General features: G+C 41.2%; 1 protein-coding gene across 1 annotated transcript; it reads right to left on the bottom strand.

Moving 5' to 3' along the window:
• Positions 1 to 5050: 5050 nt before the first annotated feature.
• LOC306981026 (GTPase IMAP family member 8-like) lies at positions 5051 to 16338 on the bottom strand (the record flags this gene model as incomplete). The annotated part of the gene is made up of 5 exons (XM_079580572.1): positions 5051 to 6023; positions 7729 to 7780; positions 9371 to 9448; positions 13674 to 14570; positions 16219 to 16338. The coding sequence occupies 5 exons, from the start codon at positions 16336 to 16338 to the stop codon at positions 5074 to 5076; spliced, it is 2097 nt and encodes a 698-aa protein (XP_079436698.1). The 3' UTR covers positions 5051 to 5073.

The following is a 16338-nucleotide window of genomic DNA, read 5'->3' as shown; positions in this document are numbered from 1 at the left end:
ACAAGTCTCTGACTCATGCTTTGCTCACACGCTACACAACAAGAAGACCATGTCACTGAGATGAGCTGATAGACAATGGTCAACACCATAATCATTCTGAACATAACGCAAAGTAACAGATAATATACAAACACATAGACACAAACAACTGACTCACTGATAGGCAGTCACCCTCTCTGCGTAGAGGAGTGCAAGACTAGGATAAAAGGAGACTGTCAACGGAATTCTGGACTTCACTTCTTCTCTTTCTCTGAAGTCACCAGCTGGTTATACAACTTTGTAACTAGGAACAATGGCAATAAAGGCCTTATCTTTGAGACGACTTCTATCTCCAGTGTATGCTTTGGCTATATCCAAAAACTGTTCTCGCGTGATACAAAAGAACCAGATCCTAACAAAGCGAGAAAGACCGCAAAGCTGTCCGTGCAAAACTGAAGAAGATTTTGAAGGGTGTGAGATATGGAGCCCTAATAGGTGCTTTTCTTGGTGTTGGGGTTGGCCTTGTATCAGTTCTAGTTCTTGAATTGTTGGCCATGGGTGCAGCAATATTGCAGACAAGAATGTTCATTTTGTAAAAGTAAATTCATCAAAAAGTAAATTCTCAGTGTGAGAAGAACAGAAGAGGATGTATAATGATGAAATAGGAGAAACAAGTTGCAGAGAATTTCATTGTTGTTTTTTGTTGAATCAGATTTTATGGCTTTTACAAGTGATTATGTAATTGTCAGTGCGTTCTGTCAAAGGAGCCACTTATGTAAATATGAAAGCAGAATTTTAGAGCAAATGCATTCCTCATCATAGAGTCTTTATAACTTTAAAGCATGTGATGGAACAAATGTAAAGTATTGTTGTAATAATGGTTTGAATACATTGTTTGAAAATTCAACATTGTTGGTGTCTCTGAGACTTTATTGAGCTCAAAATGGAGAAGCAGCTCTCAAGAGGTGAAATGGTGAAATAATGAGGAAATGGGTGAAGAGGAACAAGGTAAATACAAATCAGTTATAAAAAAGACAAAGATGTCTTAAAAGTAAGGAGCAAAAAAGCAAAACATATTTGCGTTTGCATGCAGGTTTTATTTTATTTTTTATTTATATGTTTATTTGATAGGGACAGAACAAGAAGCATTGTTACAATAACCGATGCCATGCTCATAGGCCGTATAGCTAAAAGCTAGTTCGCAGACCTGGTCCCTAAGACGAGGTGAGTACATCATAGATGTTTACAGTCATTGTGGAAGTATTTGTGATTGATAAAATGACACGAAATTGGAGGTATTTTATAAAGTATGAAGCTTCCATTCTCAAACTATACAGCTCCTCCAAACTGCACTCACTGGAATGTAGAACTTAGACTGATATTATATATTAATAAACACATATACTGTATATGTGTTCATGGCTAAATAAGGAACTGATATAAATGATCTACTAAAAGTTAGACCAAATGAGAAAGTTAGGTTTCATGTGTTGAGGGTTAGAAAAATATGGCGTCCTCCAATATGCTTTAATAGCACTGAGGCGGATATAAAAATGTAACACCTATCGATGTACGTGACATAAAAGCCCCAGAGCACGGAAAGTCTATGGTGGCGCTTTGTAAAATGTTCACAGGATGAGCAGCAGCATTTTCTGTGAAAGTGAAAGAATCTGAAATGTTTCAACTGCAACAAAGAAAAACAGGAGCCATCGACACAAATGTGAAAGAACTGCATTAGAGAATGTGCACCAACAGTTTTTATAAATGGTTAGAGTATACTGTATGGAGCTCTCAGCTAGTATAAACATACATTTTTTTGTTGTAAAGGCAATTTGAGTGAAGAAATAAAGAAAAATCAGGCATAGATCATGAGCTATAGTGTTTAACTCCAGGTTTGGAACAACATTATAACATAACAAGGTTTAATTTAAAGCAGGGGTGTCCAAACTTTTTTCATGGGGGGCCACATATTGGAGCGTACACGGGGCAAAGGGCCATGGGTCGGTGGTTAGTTCCACGAAACCTTGGAGTAGCAGAGGTTTAAATTGGGCCTCATGCCTTTATTTAAGCTTAAAACCTTAATGCCAGCTCTGTCTCACAATAAATTCCTATAGGTCAAAGAATCCCTTTAAACTTCTTGTATATACATGCAGTGATGTACCTGAACGCGTTCATTGAACGGAAGTTCATGAACGCGTTCATATTTTGGGCGAACGTGAACTGAACGCACAGTGTTACTGCCTGATGAACGAAACCATGAACGCGTTCATTCTGGTGTCTGTGAACGGCATTTCCCGTTCTATTTACGTTCGTTCATTATGGTGCCAGATTTCTTATATCAGTGAATATAAAACCCCGCCGCGCCGTCAGAGTTTACCAGCGGTTCTAAACTCTGGCGGGTCCACGGTGTTGCTCGCGCTAGCTCCGCGCAGCCCCCGCGCCAACAGCCCGACTGTGTCCAGTTCTGTAGCGGTGAACTCTGCTGTTTATGGCTCTGGCACAGGCCCTGGCACACGGGTAACCAGCGGGTCCGCACGGTGCCCGCGAGCAGCCACAGTGTGAGGCTACGAAGCGAGTTTCCCTTGTGTAACGTCTGTCGCTCCAAACTCCGCGGTGCGCACTCATTTGCATAAAGACACAATGTGGAGTTTTTTAACTTTTAGCTCCTAAAACAATCTTATTCACATGATTAATTTCCCAAATGAACACAAATGCAATTGAATATTTGTAGCTTCATTTTCCACTAAGAATTTACCAATTAAACTAAAAAAAAAAAAACTAAAAAACTAAAAATAAAAAATGATTAACAAAGATATCCAAAATCCACTCATAAAACAGTGGCAGGCTGACATGAGAGAGCTGCATAACACTAAGTGAGGAGGCCATAATATTTTTGACTCATGGCTGAAGTCAACTTTCTCCAGCTCTCCCAAAGGTTGGCAAAAATGCACCTCAAAATACTTCTAATTGTTGCTTAAAGATATGGAATTTAACATAATTTAACAAATATACTTCTCACGTTTTTCACCCCGATCCGTTTTCATGCCTGAATATTAGCTCGCAGCAAAAAAAAGAAAAAAGAACTATGAACTAGTTCATTTTTGGAACTATGAACGAACTATTAACTATAAACAATTATGAACTACGAACAAACTAGTTCATTTCGAAATTTGTGAACTGAACTTTGAACTAGTTCATGTAGAAAATGAACTTTCCCAACACTGTATACATGTATATATAGCACTGACCCAGTCAAATAGTGTGGGAGATATTTTTCTATTTTTTTTTTGTGTAAAGTTAAAATTAAGTTCGCACTTAGGTTCAGTGCGCGCAGAACCCAGGAGCCCCACAGGTGCGTGCGGATGGTTGAGAGCTTTCCAAAAATGTATAATATGATATCGTCACGAATATATATTGTTTTTGCCGAAAATATTATTATTTTTCTTTCTTTCTTCTGCTCTTTGAGCAGGAATTTGACCACCTGAACATAATCGAAAACTCACCAAACTTTGCCCAAAATTCAGGTCCGGTGAAAAATTAATTTAAATATGTGTTTCATATTGGGGGAAAAAAAATGGCGCGACAGCGCCACCTACAAAAGTCAAAATACATTACGCCAATGGGGGAGGGGCCGAAGTAAACTTTCTCGTAGAGCGACGAGATTCGGTACAGACATTCGTCATGTGATTAAATTATTGTGGCCACGCCCCCTGACAAACCGAAAGTCCGCCATTTTGACAGGAAGTCCGGAGAATGCTGAGTCAGCGTTTTCGCTGACGTCGCATTTTAACGAACTCCTCCTAGGGCGTTTCACCAAATGAGCTCAAAATCGCTCCAGCTCATTTGGAGATGTGGGGCATTAAAAGTTGTCCAAATTTTTTTGCCTATGTTTTACGGTTTGTTTGCGGCAAAGCCGCAATCTTAACGACGAATTTTGCGATTCATCGTAAAAAACTAAAAATTGCTCCCATTCGCACAAACAAACTCCGGTTAAAAATCGGAAATATACATTTTGTTGACCTTTCCCCCCTGGACACAACAAATGTGAAAAAGTGACATTGGGTGCGATAGCGCCCCCTTCAGGTACAGAAGAAAAAATGCATTATGGGAAAAAAATTAGTCGGAAATGGATGAAGTTTGGCACAAAAATAGTTAATGGCGTCCCGATCCAAAAAGCCAATGAGACCCATATCGTATTTTGTACGGTGTTGCTATGGTGACGCCCGTTAGGGCTGTCTGATGCTGCTTGTGAAATTAAAAAGATTACGGGCGCACTAGCGCCCTCTACAGGCTGGAGCCATTGTTCACATGGAGAGGCTAAAAATGTAGTTTTGATGTTTACTGACAAAAATTAATGGCACATCAGGGCAATAAAATGCAGTCTGGCGCCCTTGGGTGGGTTATGGCGCGGCAATAGAGGCGCTAAAGGAGGCACGGCCCGCGAGGGCCGTTCGATGCCGCTTGTGGCTTTAATTTGTAGTTATTTCTATATTCTTTTAAGAAGATAATGCAGGCCTCTACTTTGCCTGCCAAACATTGAAAATAAACCTTTTGAAACTGTACGTTTTGTTTGGACATTGGACTGTTTTGACAATGCTGCATAAACCATAAGCCCATGGTGCGGATCAGTGATTGAGTTATGTCCTTAGTTTCCACCACAAGTCGTTTTTTATTTCACGTGAATTCCTGTTTTTCCATTATCTGTTTCATCTGATCTAGAAAAGGCTGATGGTAGAGCTTTATGCAATCATGCAATTTCAATAAAGACAATGTTTCAAAAAAAACACACATGTTTATTCTGTGTTTTACATCAGGTTAATGACTGATAAGACAGATTGACATGAAGTTGTTGCATTCAATCTGTGCATTACTTGACATGATATTCATATGAAACATTAAAAAAAATATGGTTAAAGGAGAAAAGCAGAGGCAATAAACTAGCAACTATAATGAAAAGGCAACATACAGGACTAATAATAATAATAATAATAATAATAATAATAATAACATTGATGTTTGTGGTTAGAAAAAAAAGTGTGTAGGGAGTGACATTAAAGGGTTAAGCAAAGGTTCTAAATAATCCATTGCAGTCCCTTAATCTACTTCGTTGCTGATCTCATCCAACACTCTCTCCACTGCTCCCACTGGACTGTCTGCATGTCCTGCCACCCTGAACCCCATCCCTGCTCCTCTCCTCGCACCGGCCCATACTGCTGTTTGCAGACCACCCACAGAAAAAATAGAACATTCCAGCATCCCCAGAAAGGCTCCCATTATGAAGCCAGTTGCTGCACCTGTGAGTCTGCGCATTATTGCTTGAAAAACGCTTCTTTTTGCGTAGGCCCTGATCTCTCGCTGAGGCCTCTTCACCAAAGCACCCTGTCTGAGTTTATCCTCCTCCTCCTCTAGTTCTTTCTCCACTGTTTCCAGCGTGTCATTGGTGTAGTAGCTGTTGCCATTCGCTCGACTTATTTGGTCGATTGTTTCAAGTATTCGAGCCACTTGAAGCTTGTTATTTCTGTATTCATCCTGTCCGGTTTCCCAGTATTTGTTATCAACAACATGACACCGGCCGCCGCATTTTCGCACTAAACCTGCAAGATCCTCATTCTGACTGGTGAACTCTTCTATGGTCATTCCTTTTGCGAGTTGATCTCCGTGCGTGAAGACAACAGAGGCGAACTTGAACGCCTCCTCTGAGACAGACTGGCTGATTTCCTCTACGATTTGTTTCTCGTGCTCTGTGTATTTTTCAACTTTGAGCACGATGAGGAAAGCGTGTGGGCCGGGAGCGCACTCGGTGATGCACTTGATCAAAGCAGCTTTTAACAAGTCCTCAGGTCCACACGTGTCAAAGAAACCTGGACTTTCAATCAAAGTGATAGATCTCTTATTGTTGACTACTTTTGTTTCCGTGCAACACGTGCTTTCAGAAATAGAGGCGTGGCTGACGGGGAACAGGTCCTCCCCCAGGATGGAGTTTGCCAGGCTGCTCCGCCCGACGCCAGTTTTGCCCAGGATGACGATCCGAGTAGAGGTTTGTTCTACAAAAGGACATAAGTGCATGTTACTTCAAATAACAAATAATGCTCATTCATTTCAGGTTCATAATGTGATTTTAAACTGCAGACCAGCAGAAAAACATGCTCTGATATTTGGTTTGTTTTGATAAGCTTCTGCAATGATAAAAGATCCAGTGTTGTTCTCTTGAGGTGTTCTTCTATTCTAAAGCCTTCTCCAGCCAGTGTTCATTTCATCGACTAAAATATTTAGTCTTAATTTTAGTCAAAGTGATATTTTTGACGAAAATTGGACTAAAACTATGACTAAAATGTCCAGATATTTTAGTCACTAAAATAAGACTAAATAAAAATGAAAGGGAGAGACTAAAATCAGCCAAACTTCTATTGACCGTCTGAAAGAGCCTCAGATCATGTAAATTCACTGCCAAATAAACAGGTCTGAGCTTTGTTCATGTGGAGCAGCTCCATGAAGCAGAGGAACAAGATTAAATATGATTATAATGAATAGAAGAAGTAGAAGATCTTTATTTATATAGCGCCTTTCACACAGACATATAGTCACAAAGCGCTTTACATGAGACAATTGTACATTCATTCCACACTCGGTAAACCACTGCCAGAAGCGCTTTCGTGACTACACACGTCTGCGCCACCGGACCCTCTGACACCACCATACATTCACTCACACACATCATTCATCCTGGCCTATTGTGCATGTTTTTAGTGGTAGGGGAAACCGGAGTGCCCGGAGGAAACCTACGCAGACACGGGGAGAACATGCAAACTCCACACAGAAAGGCCCCGTCCAGGTGGGAATCAAACCTGGACCTTCTAGCTGTGAAGCGAGAGCACTAACCGCTGCGCTACCGTGCCGAATATTATAAATATAAGTCGACTAAATTAGTCCTTAATTTAGTCGACTAAAACTAGACTAAAATTTAAAAAAAAATTGGACTAAATCTTGACTAAAATTAAATTCCATTTTAGTCAAAAGACTAAGACTAAAACTAAAATAAAATATGTCAAAATTAACACTGTCTCCAGCACATCCCAAAGATCCTGAATGGGGTCAAAGATCTGGGACGAACCCATTAAGGGAATAACCTGGTCATTCAGGATGTTCAGCTGATCTTTCTTTGGGCACAAACCGAGACCTGATCAACTGCAGCGACTCCAGGTCAGAGTGGCACAGTGGTTGGCACTCGAGCCTCCAGTTTCCCTTACCACAAAAACATGTACAATAGAGGATCCCCTGGAAATTACATTCTTAATCTCAATGGGACTTAAATAAAGGTCCAAAAAAGTAAAATATATATAGAGATTGACTTTTTGTTGGTCAGGCAGCAAAAGACTTAAAAAATGCTTAAAAACCTGTGTCAGAAAAATGCAAAACATTTAGAACAATGACAATTTGTGCAGCATTTAGTTTTGTGTGAAGTTGCTTATTCAACAGAAACGGTGCTGTTCAATCTTAGTCACAGACAATGCTACAGCCTGATAGTATCTTTGACAGCCCATGATAAGACTTTATCAGGCTCACAGTGGAGAAATCCCTTTACTGCATGAATATGACATTTTTAAATGGCTTCCAAACAGTAGCCTCAACTCTAGTCAGCCGATAATTTAGGCTTTCTCACTCTTTGCTTTGCAGGTTACAAACCACAGCCATTTTAAACATTATCAGCTATAACTGCAGTAAACACAGGCAGAAGTGGACAGAACTCACCCTCCATTTTGCCGTTTCTCTTTGTCTCTCTGTGCTGCTTCCTCTTCACTGTCTGTGGAGTCTTTGAAGGTTCTCATCAGATTCTGCTTTTATTTGCAGTTTATGTGTGACAGGCTGCTGTGAAGAAACGCCCCCTGCTGGTTGTTCATTTTATGCAAAGATTTTGACGATGTGTCTTGTGAACTGACATACTTTAGTCATTCAGCGAAAATAAGAAGGAATAAAGCCAAAAGAATCAATTAAGTTCTGTGTAACAACAAGGCAACACTGTATATTCATGCTAATGCAGTATTTCACTTCCCGTTTGAACCAGAAAGAGCAAAACATTGTAAAAAATGACACAAAAAACATGAGTTAGTTGAAGTATAAATTAAAGCAATGTTCAATCATATCTTTCAGAGTTTTATTATAAGAGTCTATTTTCTGTGGTGCTTTTTTCACAGGAAATACAGCAGCTCATGTTCTTTGCACATCTTACAGGAAACCACAATAGACTTTCCACCAAAGACTCGCGTTTTAATGCAACACATTTGGTCAAAAATTATGTTTTCACGAACACTGACAGACTTGAATTCAGATACATTTTGCTTCTTGATATAGGCTCATTATAAGTTTGGGAACCACTGATGTAAATCTCCCGGTTGGTCTTTGTGCTCACTCTGGGAGGAAGTTTGCATTTCAGGTTATGTTAAGGTGAACATTATTGTTCCTGCAGGGAAATTTGAACCATCCCTCGATGCGAGAGGGGGTTGTAGCCGAAAATGTGGTCTGGTCCGTGAATATTAAAAGACCGGTCCGGACCATTACGGACCATGACCTCTTGGGGCGCTGTGCACTGGTCCGAGTGGTCCCTGATGGTCCCTGAGATGGTCTCTAGGTCCCTCGAATGGTCTTTGGGCTGAATTAATGGTCCTGTGTATTATGTGTGGCAGGAGTGGAGTCCTAATAGGTCTATATCAATACTTCTCATTCATATTGAGGAAAACCAACGATTTGTTTTGGGAAGATTTTTTATTTGAAAATCATATTCTTTTTCTGGATGGTTTTCGACATCATCTGTTTCAAACATTGCTCTATATTCATTCCAACCAAATGAAATACGCACATTTGCGACATTAATGATCTTTTTTTAGTTGTACTCATTACGATTATAGACTAAATGAACTGAAATTCTGTGATTATTGTAGATATTACGTGGCCTAACGGGTTACGTGTATGACTGCGATATCAAGAGTTCGTGGTTCGAGAATGACTGAAAGTGTTATATTTGGTTTCAAAACACAGAAGCATTTTACGGTTAATGATAATGATTCTTAGCATCATTGATAACTGTGCAGTTTTTAAAATGTCCAAATAAACTGAATTTACGGATCAGCATTAATGTTTTTCCCAGTGGGTTCCCAGTCAAAAACAAAAAAGGTGGGGACAGGATCGATCCACCGACCTTATACGCATTAGCCCGGCGCTCTGCCTATGGAGCCCTGCAAGCAGGACTAGTTCAGATTGTTCCGCAGTCCTACAAGACATGGATTAATGTTATGAACCGGAACGGAGTGGTGGCTTTACAAGTTCTTGAATCATTTTATTATTGTTATATGTTATTAGCGCAAATTGGCCTGAGCTTCGCTGAGCAGAGCAGCACCCACGTGGTCCACGTGATCAGCAGCACCATGTCAGGGACCGGTCCCTGACTGGTCCGGACCACTCGGACCAGTGATGCCTGTATGAAGCAGAAACCAGTCATAAGTAACATGTAGGCTACTATTCTACCATTGATTCAGACCAAGGACCATGTCAGGGACCGGTCCCTGACTGGTCCGGACCACTCGGACCAGTGGTCCCTTATGCTTGTATGAAGCAGAAACCAGTCATAAGTAACAGGTACCATTGACTCAGACCAAGGACCATCTCAGGGACTGGTCCCTGACTGGTCCGGACCACTTGAACCAGTGGTCCCTGATGCCTGTATGAAGCAGAGACCAGTCACAGGCCACAGGTACCATTGACTCAGACCAAGGACCATCTCAGGGACCGGTCCCTGACTGGTCCGGACCACTTGGACCAGTGGTCCGGACCACTCAGACCAGTGGTCCCTTATGCTTGTATGAAGCAGAAACCAGTCATAAGTAACAGGTACCATTGACTCAGACCAAGGACCATCTCAGGGACTGGTCCCTGACTGGTCCGGACCACTTGAACCAGTGGTCCCTGATGCCTGTATGAAGCAGAGACCAGTCACAGGCCACAGGTACCATTGACTCAGACCAAGGACCATCTCAGGGACCGGTCCCTGACTGGTCCGGACCACTTGGACCAGTGGTCCGGACCACTCAGACCAGTGGTCCCTTATGCTTGTATGAAGCAGAAACCAGTCATAAATAACAGGTACCATTGACTCAGACCAAGGACCATCTCAGGGACCGGTCCCTGACTGGTCCGAACCACTCGGACCAGTGGTCCGGACCACTCGGACCAGTGGTCCGGACCACTCGGACCAGTGGTCCCTGATGCCTGTATGAAGCAGAGACCAGTCAGTGGTCCCTTATGCTTGTATGAAGCAGAAACCAGTCATAAGTATGAAGCAGAAACCAGTCATAAGTAACAGGTACCATTGACTCAGACCAAGGACCATCTCAGGGACCGGTCCCTGACTGGTCTGGACCACTCGGACCAGTGGTCCCTGATTCTTGCATGGGCCCAAGGACCACTTCAAGGACCACGGTCTGTTACAAACCACTGGCGGACTAGTGAACAGCATCCCCAAAGGTGACTCCTGTAATTCTCTAGTGCAGAGTCCAGTCCCATGTCCAGAGGTAAGAGAACAGTGAATTAACCTGTTTAATATGATAACTACTGATCTATTAGTAGGGACTTATAAAATGGGAGCAAATACTATTCAGTGTATTAACTTTATATGAGTTTAGGCTAATTACCAAACAGCAAAAAATCATCCAAAGATCACATTAATTGTCACAATAAACAAATAAATTCATAGAGCTACACAGGAAATCAAACCATCGACCATCTGCACTATGTAATTCCAGAAATGTAAAGCAAGATGAAAGGGGAAGTGTATAAAAAGGGGAGTGTAACATTATTTCAATAAATTAATAATGCATTGGTTTTATACAGCGCTTTTCTGGACACTCAAAGACGCTTTACATTGCACTATTCGTTCACTCCATACTCGGTGGTGGCAAGCTACTATTGTAGCCACAGCTGCCCTGGGGTAGACTGACAGAAGCAAGGCAACCAGTTTGCCCCTCCGACCACCCACCCAAAGTTGGTTGGAATGAATATAGAGCAATGTTTGAAACAGATGATGTTGAAAACCATCCGGAAAAAGAATATGATTTTCAAATAAAAAATCTTCCCAAAACAAATCGTTGGTTTTCCTCAATATGAATGAGAAATATTGATATAGACCTATTAGGACTCCACTCCTGCCACACATAATACACAGGACCATTAATTCAGCCCAAAGACCATTCGAGGGACCTAGAGACCATCTCAGGGACCATCAGGGACCACTCGGACCAGTGCACAGCGCCCCAAGAGGTCATGGTCCGTAATGGTCCGGACCGGTCTTTTAATATTCACGGACCAGACCACACTTTCGGCTACAACCGCTGCTGCTCGATGCCTCCGGGGCATCGGCAAAGCAGTGCAGTGAGTTCTGTATCTGTATCAGTGAGCGATTGTTGTGATTGGAAGAGCTTCAAGTGCAGGATAAAAACAATAGACCTTTTTTTTTATTTAAAACGATTTAGAGATAAAGAGAGATAAAGAGAAGAGAAAGATTGTTCATCTCAAGGGGCTGTTCATGTTTAAATAAATTAATGTAAGGCCTTGAAAAGCCCCCAAGAAAAGCTGCAGGAGGAAGAGTGCGAAGAGAGGGAAGTCTCAGACTGATGCCTCTGCGACCCAGCTCCAGATATAAAGTGGAAATGGTAAATAAATGGTCACATTTGTACAGCTTTTCTCCAGCTCGCCTCCATGGGGATGTCGTCTAAAGGCAGCCAAATATGAGATTTAAACAGGTTCGGTCAGGGGTCGGTGAGTTTGCATCGTGGAGGCTGATTTTCATCATTGCCTCAACACCCAAGGGCCGAACCTCAACATTGTCGCCTAAAGTACAGAACAAATGCCAAATGCAAATGTGCAAATGCCAATGTTTTACATCAGTGGTTCCCGAGTGGCTTTGGGATCCACCATTACCCTCGCAACAAGCCGCGGAACCAAATAAAACTGTAATTTGTCATATATCGTATAAAATATTGTTTTTTTCCACACAAGTTTTTTGTTTCCCTTTAAGACTGAAATTATGATCAAAACAACCCAATAACATTCATTTTAACAGACACAGTTAGTGTTTCCGTGCAGTTTCAGATGGAAAATGTTGAATAAAAGTTCCCCATAGACTCACGACCCACTGAAAATGGTTCCACTTTAGGCTCCCGACCCACCAGTTGAGAATCACTGTCATTATATATGACCAAGCGGGCTGTTCTGACAGGACATTTTTAAAATACTGACACTGTTTCTCACATTTTAAGACTTACTTTAACAGGTGTTTGATCTGTTATTTGCTATTAATATTTCTCAAAATCATCTTGGGGGCCAGAGGTTCTGTGCCAGAGGGCCGGATTTAGCCCCCGGGCCTGACGTTGCCTACCTCTGGGTTAGGTCATCATCCAAATCCATTATTTGATTACTGGACGTTCAACACTTCCATCTACAGAGGACAGAAGACGACTCAAGAACCTTCATTGACCAGGCGTTGTGTCAAATAAAACACTTCAGACGTACCATTCATTTGGCTCTGGTACTCTGCCGTTACCATGATTAAATCCATCCCACATCACTGATTACAAACTGGTAAGGCCTTATCTGCCAACACCACATTGTGACAGAAGTTCCTAACGGAGGCTGTTATTTCATCAGTCAGTTCTTATAAATATGCTCCTGCTCATGGTTGAAAAAACCTCCAAAACAAACGTAGTGATGACTTGTCTTTATTGAAGTTATATAATTCCATATTACCACTCAGTTTACAAAAGAGAATCTAGTATTAATAATGATATATAATAATTAAAAGTTGAAAGAATGTTGAGGGTATAAGTAAAATGTTACACTTTACAGAAGTAGGCGATATGGTTAACCTCTTAACTCCCGCCTGAACCGAGAGGATCTTTTTTTCTCATGTCATCAGATTTTTTCCCCATCATTTGTTTGTTGTTTTCGGAACTTGTTTGTAATTTTTTGTCACATTTTTGTCAATTTTTTGTAAAATTGTTGTACATTTTTTGTACATTTTTTGTACATTTTTTGTCATTTTTTGTCACATTTTTTATCAAATATTTGATCATTTATTGTCACATTTTTGTCATTTTTTGTCATATTTTTATCACATTTTTGTCACATTTTTGTCATTTTTTCATCAATTTTTCATCAAATTTTTGATCATTTTTTGTCACATTTTTGTAATTTTTTTTGTCAAATTTTTTATCACATTTTTGTCATTTTTTTGGGTCATTTTTTTATCAATTTTTTATCATTTTTGTCAAATTTTTGTCATTTTTTTTGTCAATTTCTTGTAACATTTTTGCCACTTTTTCATAAATTTTTCGTCACTTTTTGTCAATGTTTTCCCGCTTTTTTGTCACATTTCCATCATTGTTTTCGTCTCAGTTTTGTTGCTATTTTCACAGCTTTTTTCCAGAATCTTTTGGACTGGGGTAAAGCCAAACTGGAGAAAATGTGCTCGGTTCAGGTGGGAGTTAAGACAGTAGGATAATGGTTAATTAAACAATGAAAATACAGATAAGGATAAGGGTAAAGATGGACATGGGTGTTGTATACTGTAGTAACACATGGAGACAAGGAAATAATCCTGTGTTTCTCATTGTGCCTCTAAGTTCTACCACTGGACCTGGAGGCCGTCACAGCAAAGTGTGTTTCCTGACTTTCTGCAGCTGGTCCCAGAGGTTATCCACATCTGTTTTATACCGCTCTGCCTCTCGCTGTGCTGGCATCAGTGCTCTCACCAGTGCATACCCTACCAGCCCTCCCAACAGGCCCCCTCCCACCATGGCCACACCAGCCCAGAAACATGGAACTCCGAAAGCGGTGGCTATGGCAGACACTCCTATTCCCCCGACAAATGCCCCCAAAAGACCTCCGATCACTAGACCTACACTTTCCATTTCCCTCACCACAAATTCTTTGGCCTTTTGCAGAATTCCCCCTGCTGACATGTTCGGTGAAGACTTTCCGATCAGCGCCTCCTGCTGTTGTATTTTAGCATTAACCTGCCCCAGCATCTCGTTGGTGTAGTATCCTCCTTTGTTCCCTCTCACAGTTTGGTCGATGGTCTTCAGAACCTCCTCGATCTGGTGCTGGTTGTTTCTGTACGGATCCTGGCTGTTGTTCCAGTATCTATTGTCGATCACGTGACAGCGCTTTCCGCACTTCCCCACCAGGTTTCTCAGATCTTCATTCTGTTCCACCCACTCCTCGATCTTCATCCCCTGTGGGAGGTCGTCGCCGCGGGTGAAGACCACCGTGGTGTAGTTGAGAACCTCTCTGGAGAAATACCTGAGCATCAGAGCCACAACCGCCTGCTCCAGCACCGTGTACTTCTCCATCTTCAGCACGAGGAGGAAGGCGTGGGGTCCCGGGGCGCACTCGCTGATGCACTTGAGGAGCTCGGGGCTCAGCTCGCTGCTTTTCGGGTCAGTGTCGAAGAAACCGGGAGTGTCGATCAGCTGGAGGCTTCTGCCGTTGACGGTTTTGATTTTGGACTTGCAGAGCTTTGTGCCAGAGTTTGGCAAATGATTCACCTGGAAATAGAAATTCCACAGTTACCATGGAGATCCGCCATCTTTGCAGCTCCATTGACTGACATTAGCTAAAAACAGCATTAAAATGGAGAAAAAAGCCGTGGAACATCTCTGTTAGCTGCTGAGTTACTGCTGGTAAAAACATCTAACTCACTGTGGCGTCCAAGTGTTTTAATGTGAACAATAACTCCAGTATTTTAACTTTTAAAATATGCATTACAATTGCTGCTAATCCCATAATGCTTAGCGATATGACATCACACTCCTGAACTCTACAGGGCTCTTTATGAATAATTGGTTGGAATAATTCATAACAAATACTAAAATACTATAAGTGAATTGTTATGATGTGTAGAGAAAGATAAGATACAGCAGCATCAGACAAATTATTTAAGTAAACTACTGTTTCCCACAGTAGTTTATACTTTGTTTTTGTTCATAATGTAATGTCTAGTTGGTGATGGTTCATATACATGACACCAAGTCATGATTATTTAACCCTTTAACTCCCACCTGAACCGAGCACATTTTCTCCAGTTTGGTTTTACCCCAGTCCAAAAGCTTCTGGAAAAAAGCTGTGAAAATAGTAACAAAACTGAGACGAAAACAATGATGGAAATGTGACAAAAAAATGAGAAAACATTGACAAAAAGTGACGAAAAATTGATGAAAAAGTGGCAAAAATGTCACAAAAATGTCACCAGAAATTGACAAAAAATGGACGAAAAATGGACGAAAAAATGAAAAAAATCGAACAAAAAAAAATACAAAAATGTGACAAAATGTGACAAAAAAAAAGAATGACAAAAAATTGATAAAAAATTGACGGAAAAATGACAAAAAAATGACAAAAAAGTTACAAAAATGAGTTGAATACCCAACAAAAAAATGATGGAAAAAAAATCTGATGACATGAGAAAAAACGATCCTCTCGGTTCAGGCGGGAGTTAAGAGATTAAGTCACAATGACAACTATTATTAGTTTCAGAAAAACGATGCAATTGATTTATCACATCCATCCATTTTCTTCCACTTTTCCGTTTCCGGGTCATGGGGGCAGTTGTTGGAGCTGCCCCAATCACACTGCACCAGCCCCTATGGCGCCCCCTGCAGGTGGTGGGTCCACAGGAGGACGGCCTCATGGTTCTAACCGGGCGTGTTGGTCTCTCATAAGAGGCTCTTTGTCTGACCCGTCACCTATAGTTCCCAACGTTTTTCATCTTTCGTACCCCTTTGGCCTCTCATTGGTCAACCGTGTACCCCCCACCTCAAGGGTGTTAGAGTTTATTTAAAAAGTATTTACTTAAAAGAGGTATTTGTAAGAAAAAGGGACAGTCCAAATAAACCTAAAATTCTCCCAAAGCAACATATTTTACTGAAAAATATAGCTTTTCCTTTAAAAAATTATGTTACATTTTCCCCTTTTTTCAATCTGAAATAGTTCCAAGTACCCCCTGCTAAGTCCTCGAGTACCCCCGGGGTCCCCGTACCCCTGGTTGGGAAACACTGACCTATAGGACCAGGCACGAAGCCCCCGACAACAGAGCTCCAGGATCACACGGGTGCTCAAACCCCTTCACCATGTTAAGCTGGTTCCAGAAGGGGTGATTTTTCACAGACCTTTATAATAATTAATGCAAATCTCTACCTGGAAAACATCACTTTCTCCAAACAGAGTGTTGGCCAGGCTGCTCTTTCCTGATCCAGTCTTTCCAAGAAGAACAATGCGCCTGGTGTGTGAGTCTGAAAAGAGAAAATAAGGAAACAT

Source organism: Gobius niger (assembly GCF_951799975.1).
Source record: "Gobius niger genome assembly, chromosome: 21".
In the NCBI taxonomy this organism is placed as follows: domain Eukaryota; kingdom Metazoa; phylum Chordata; class Actinopteri; order Gobiiformes; family Gobiidae; genus Gobius; species Gobius niger.
This window is presented reverse-complemented; position numbering and strand designations above follow the sequence as displayed.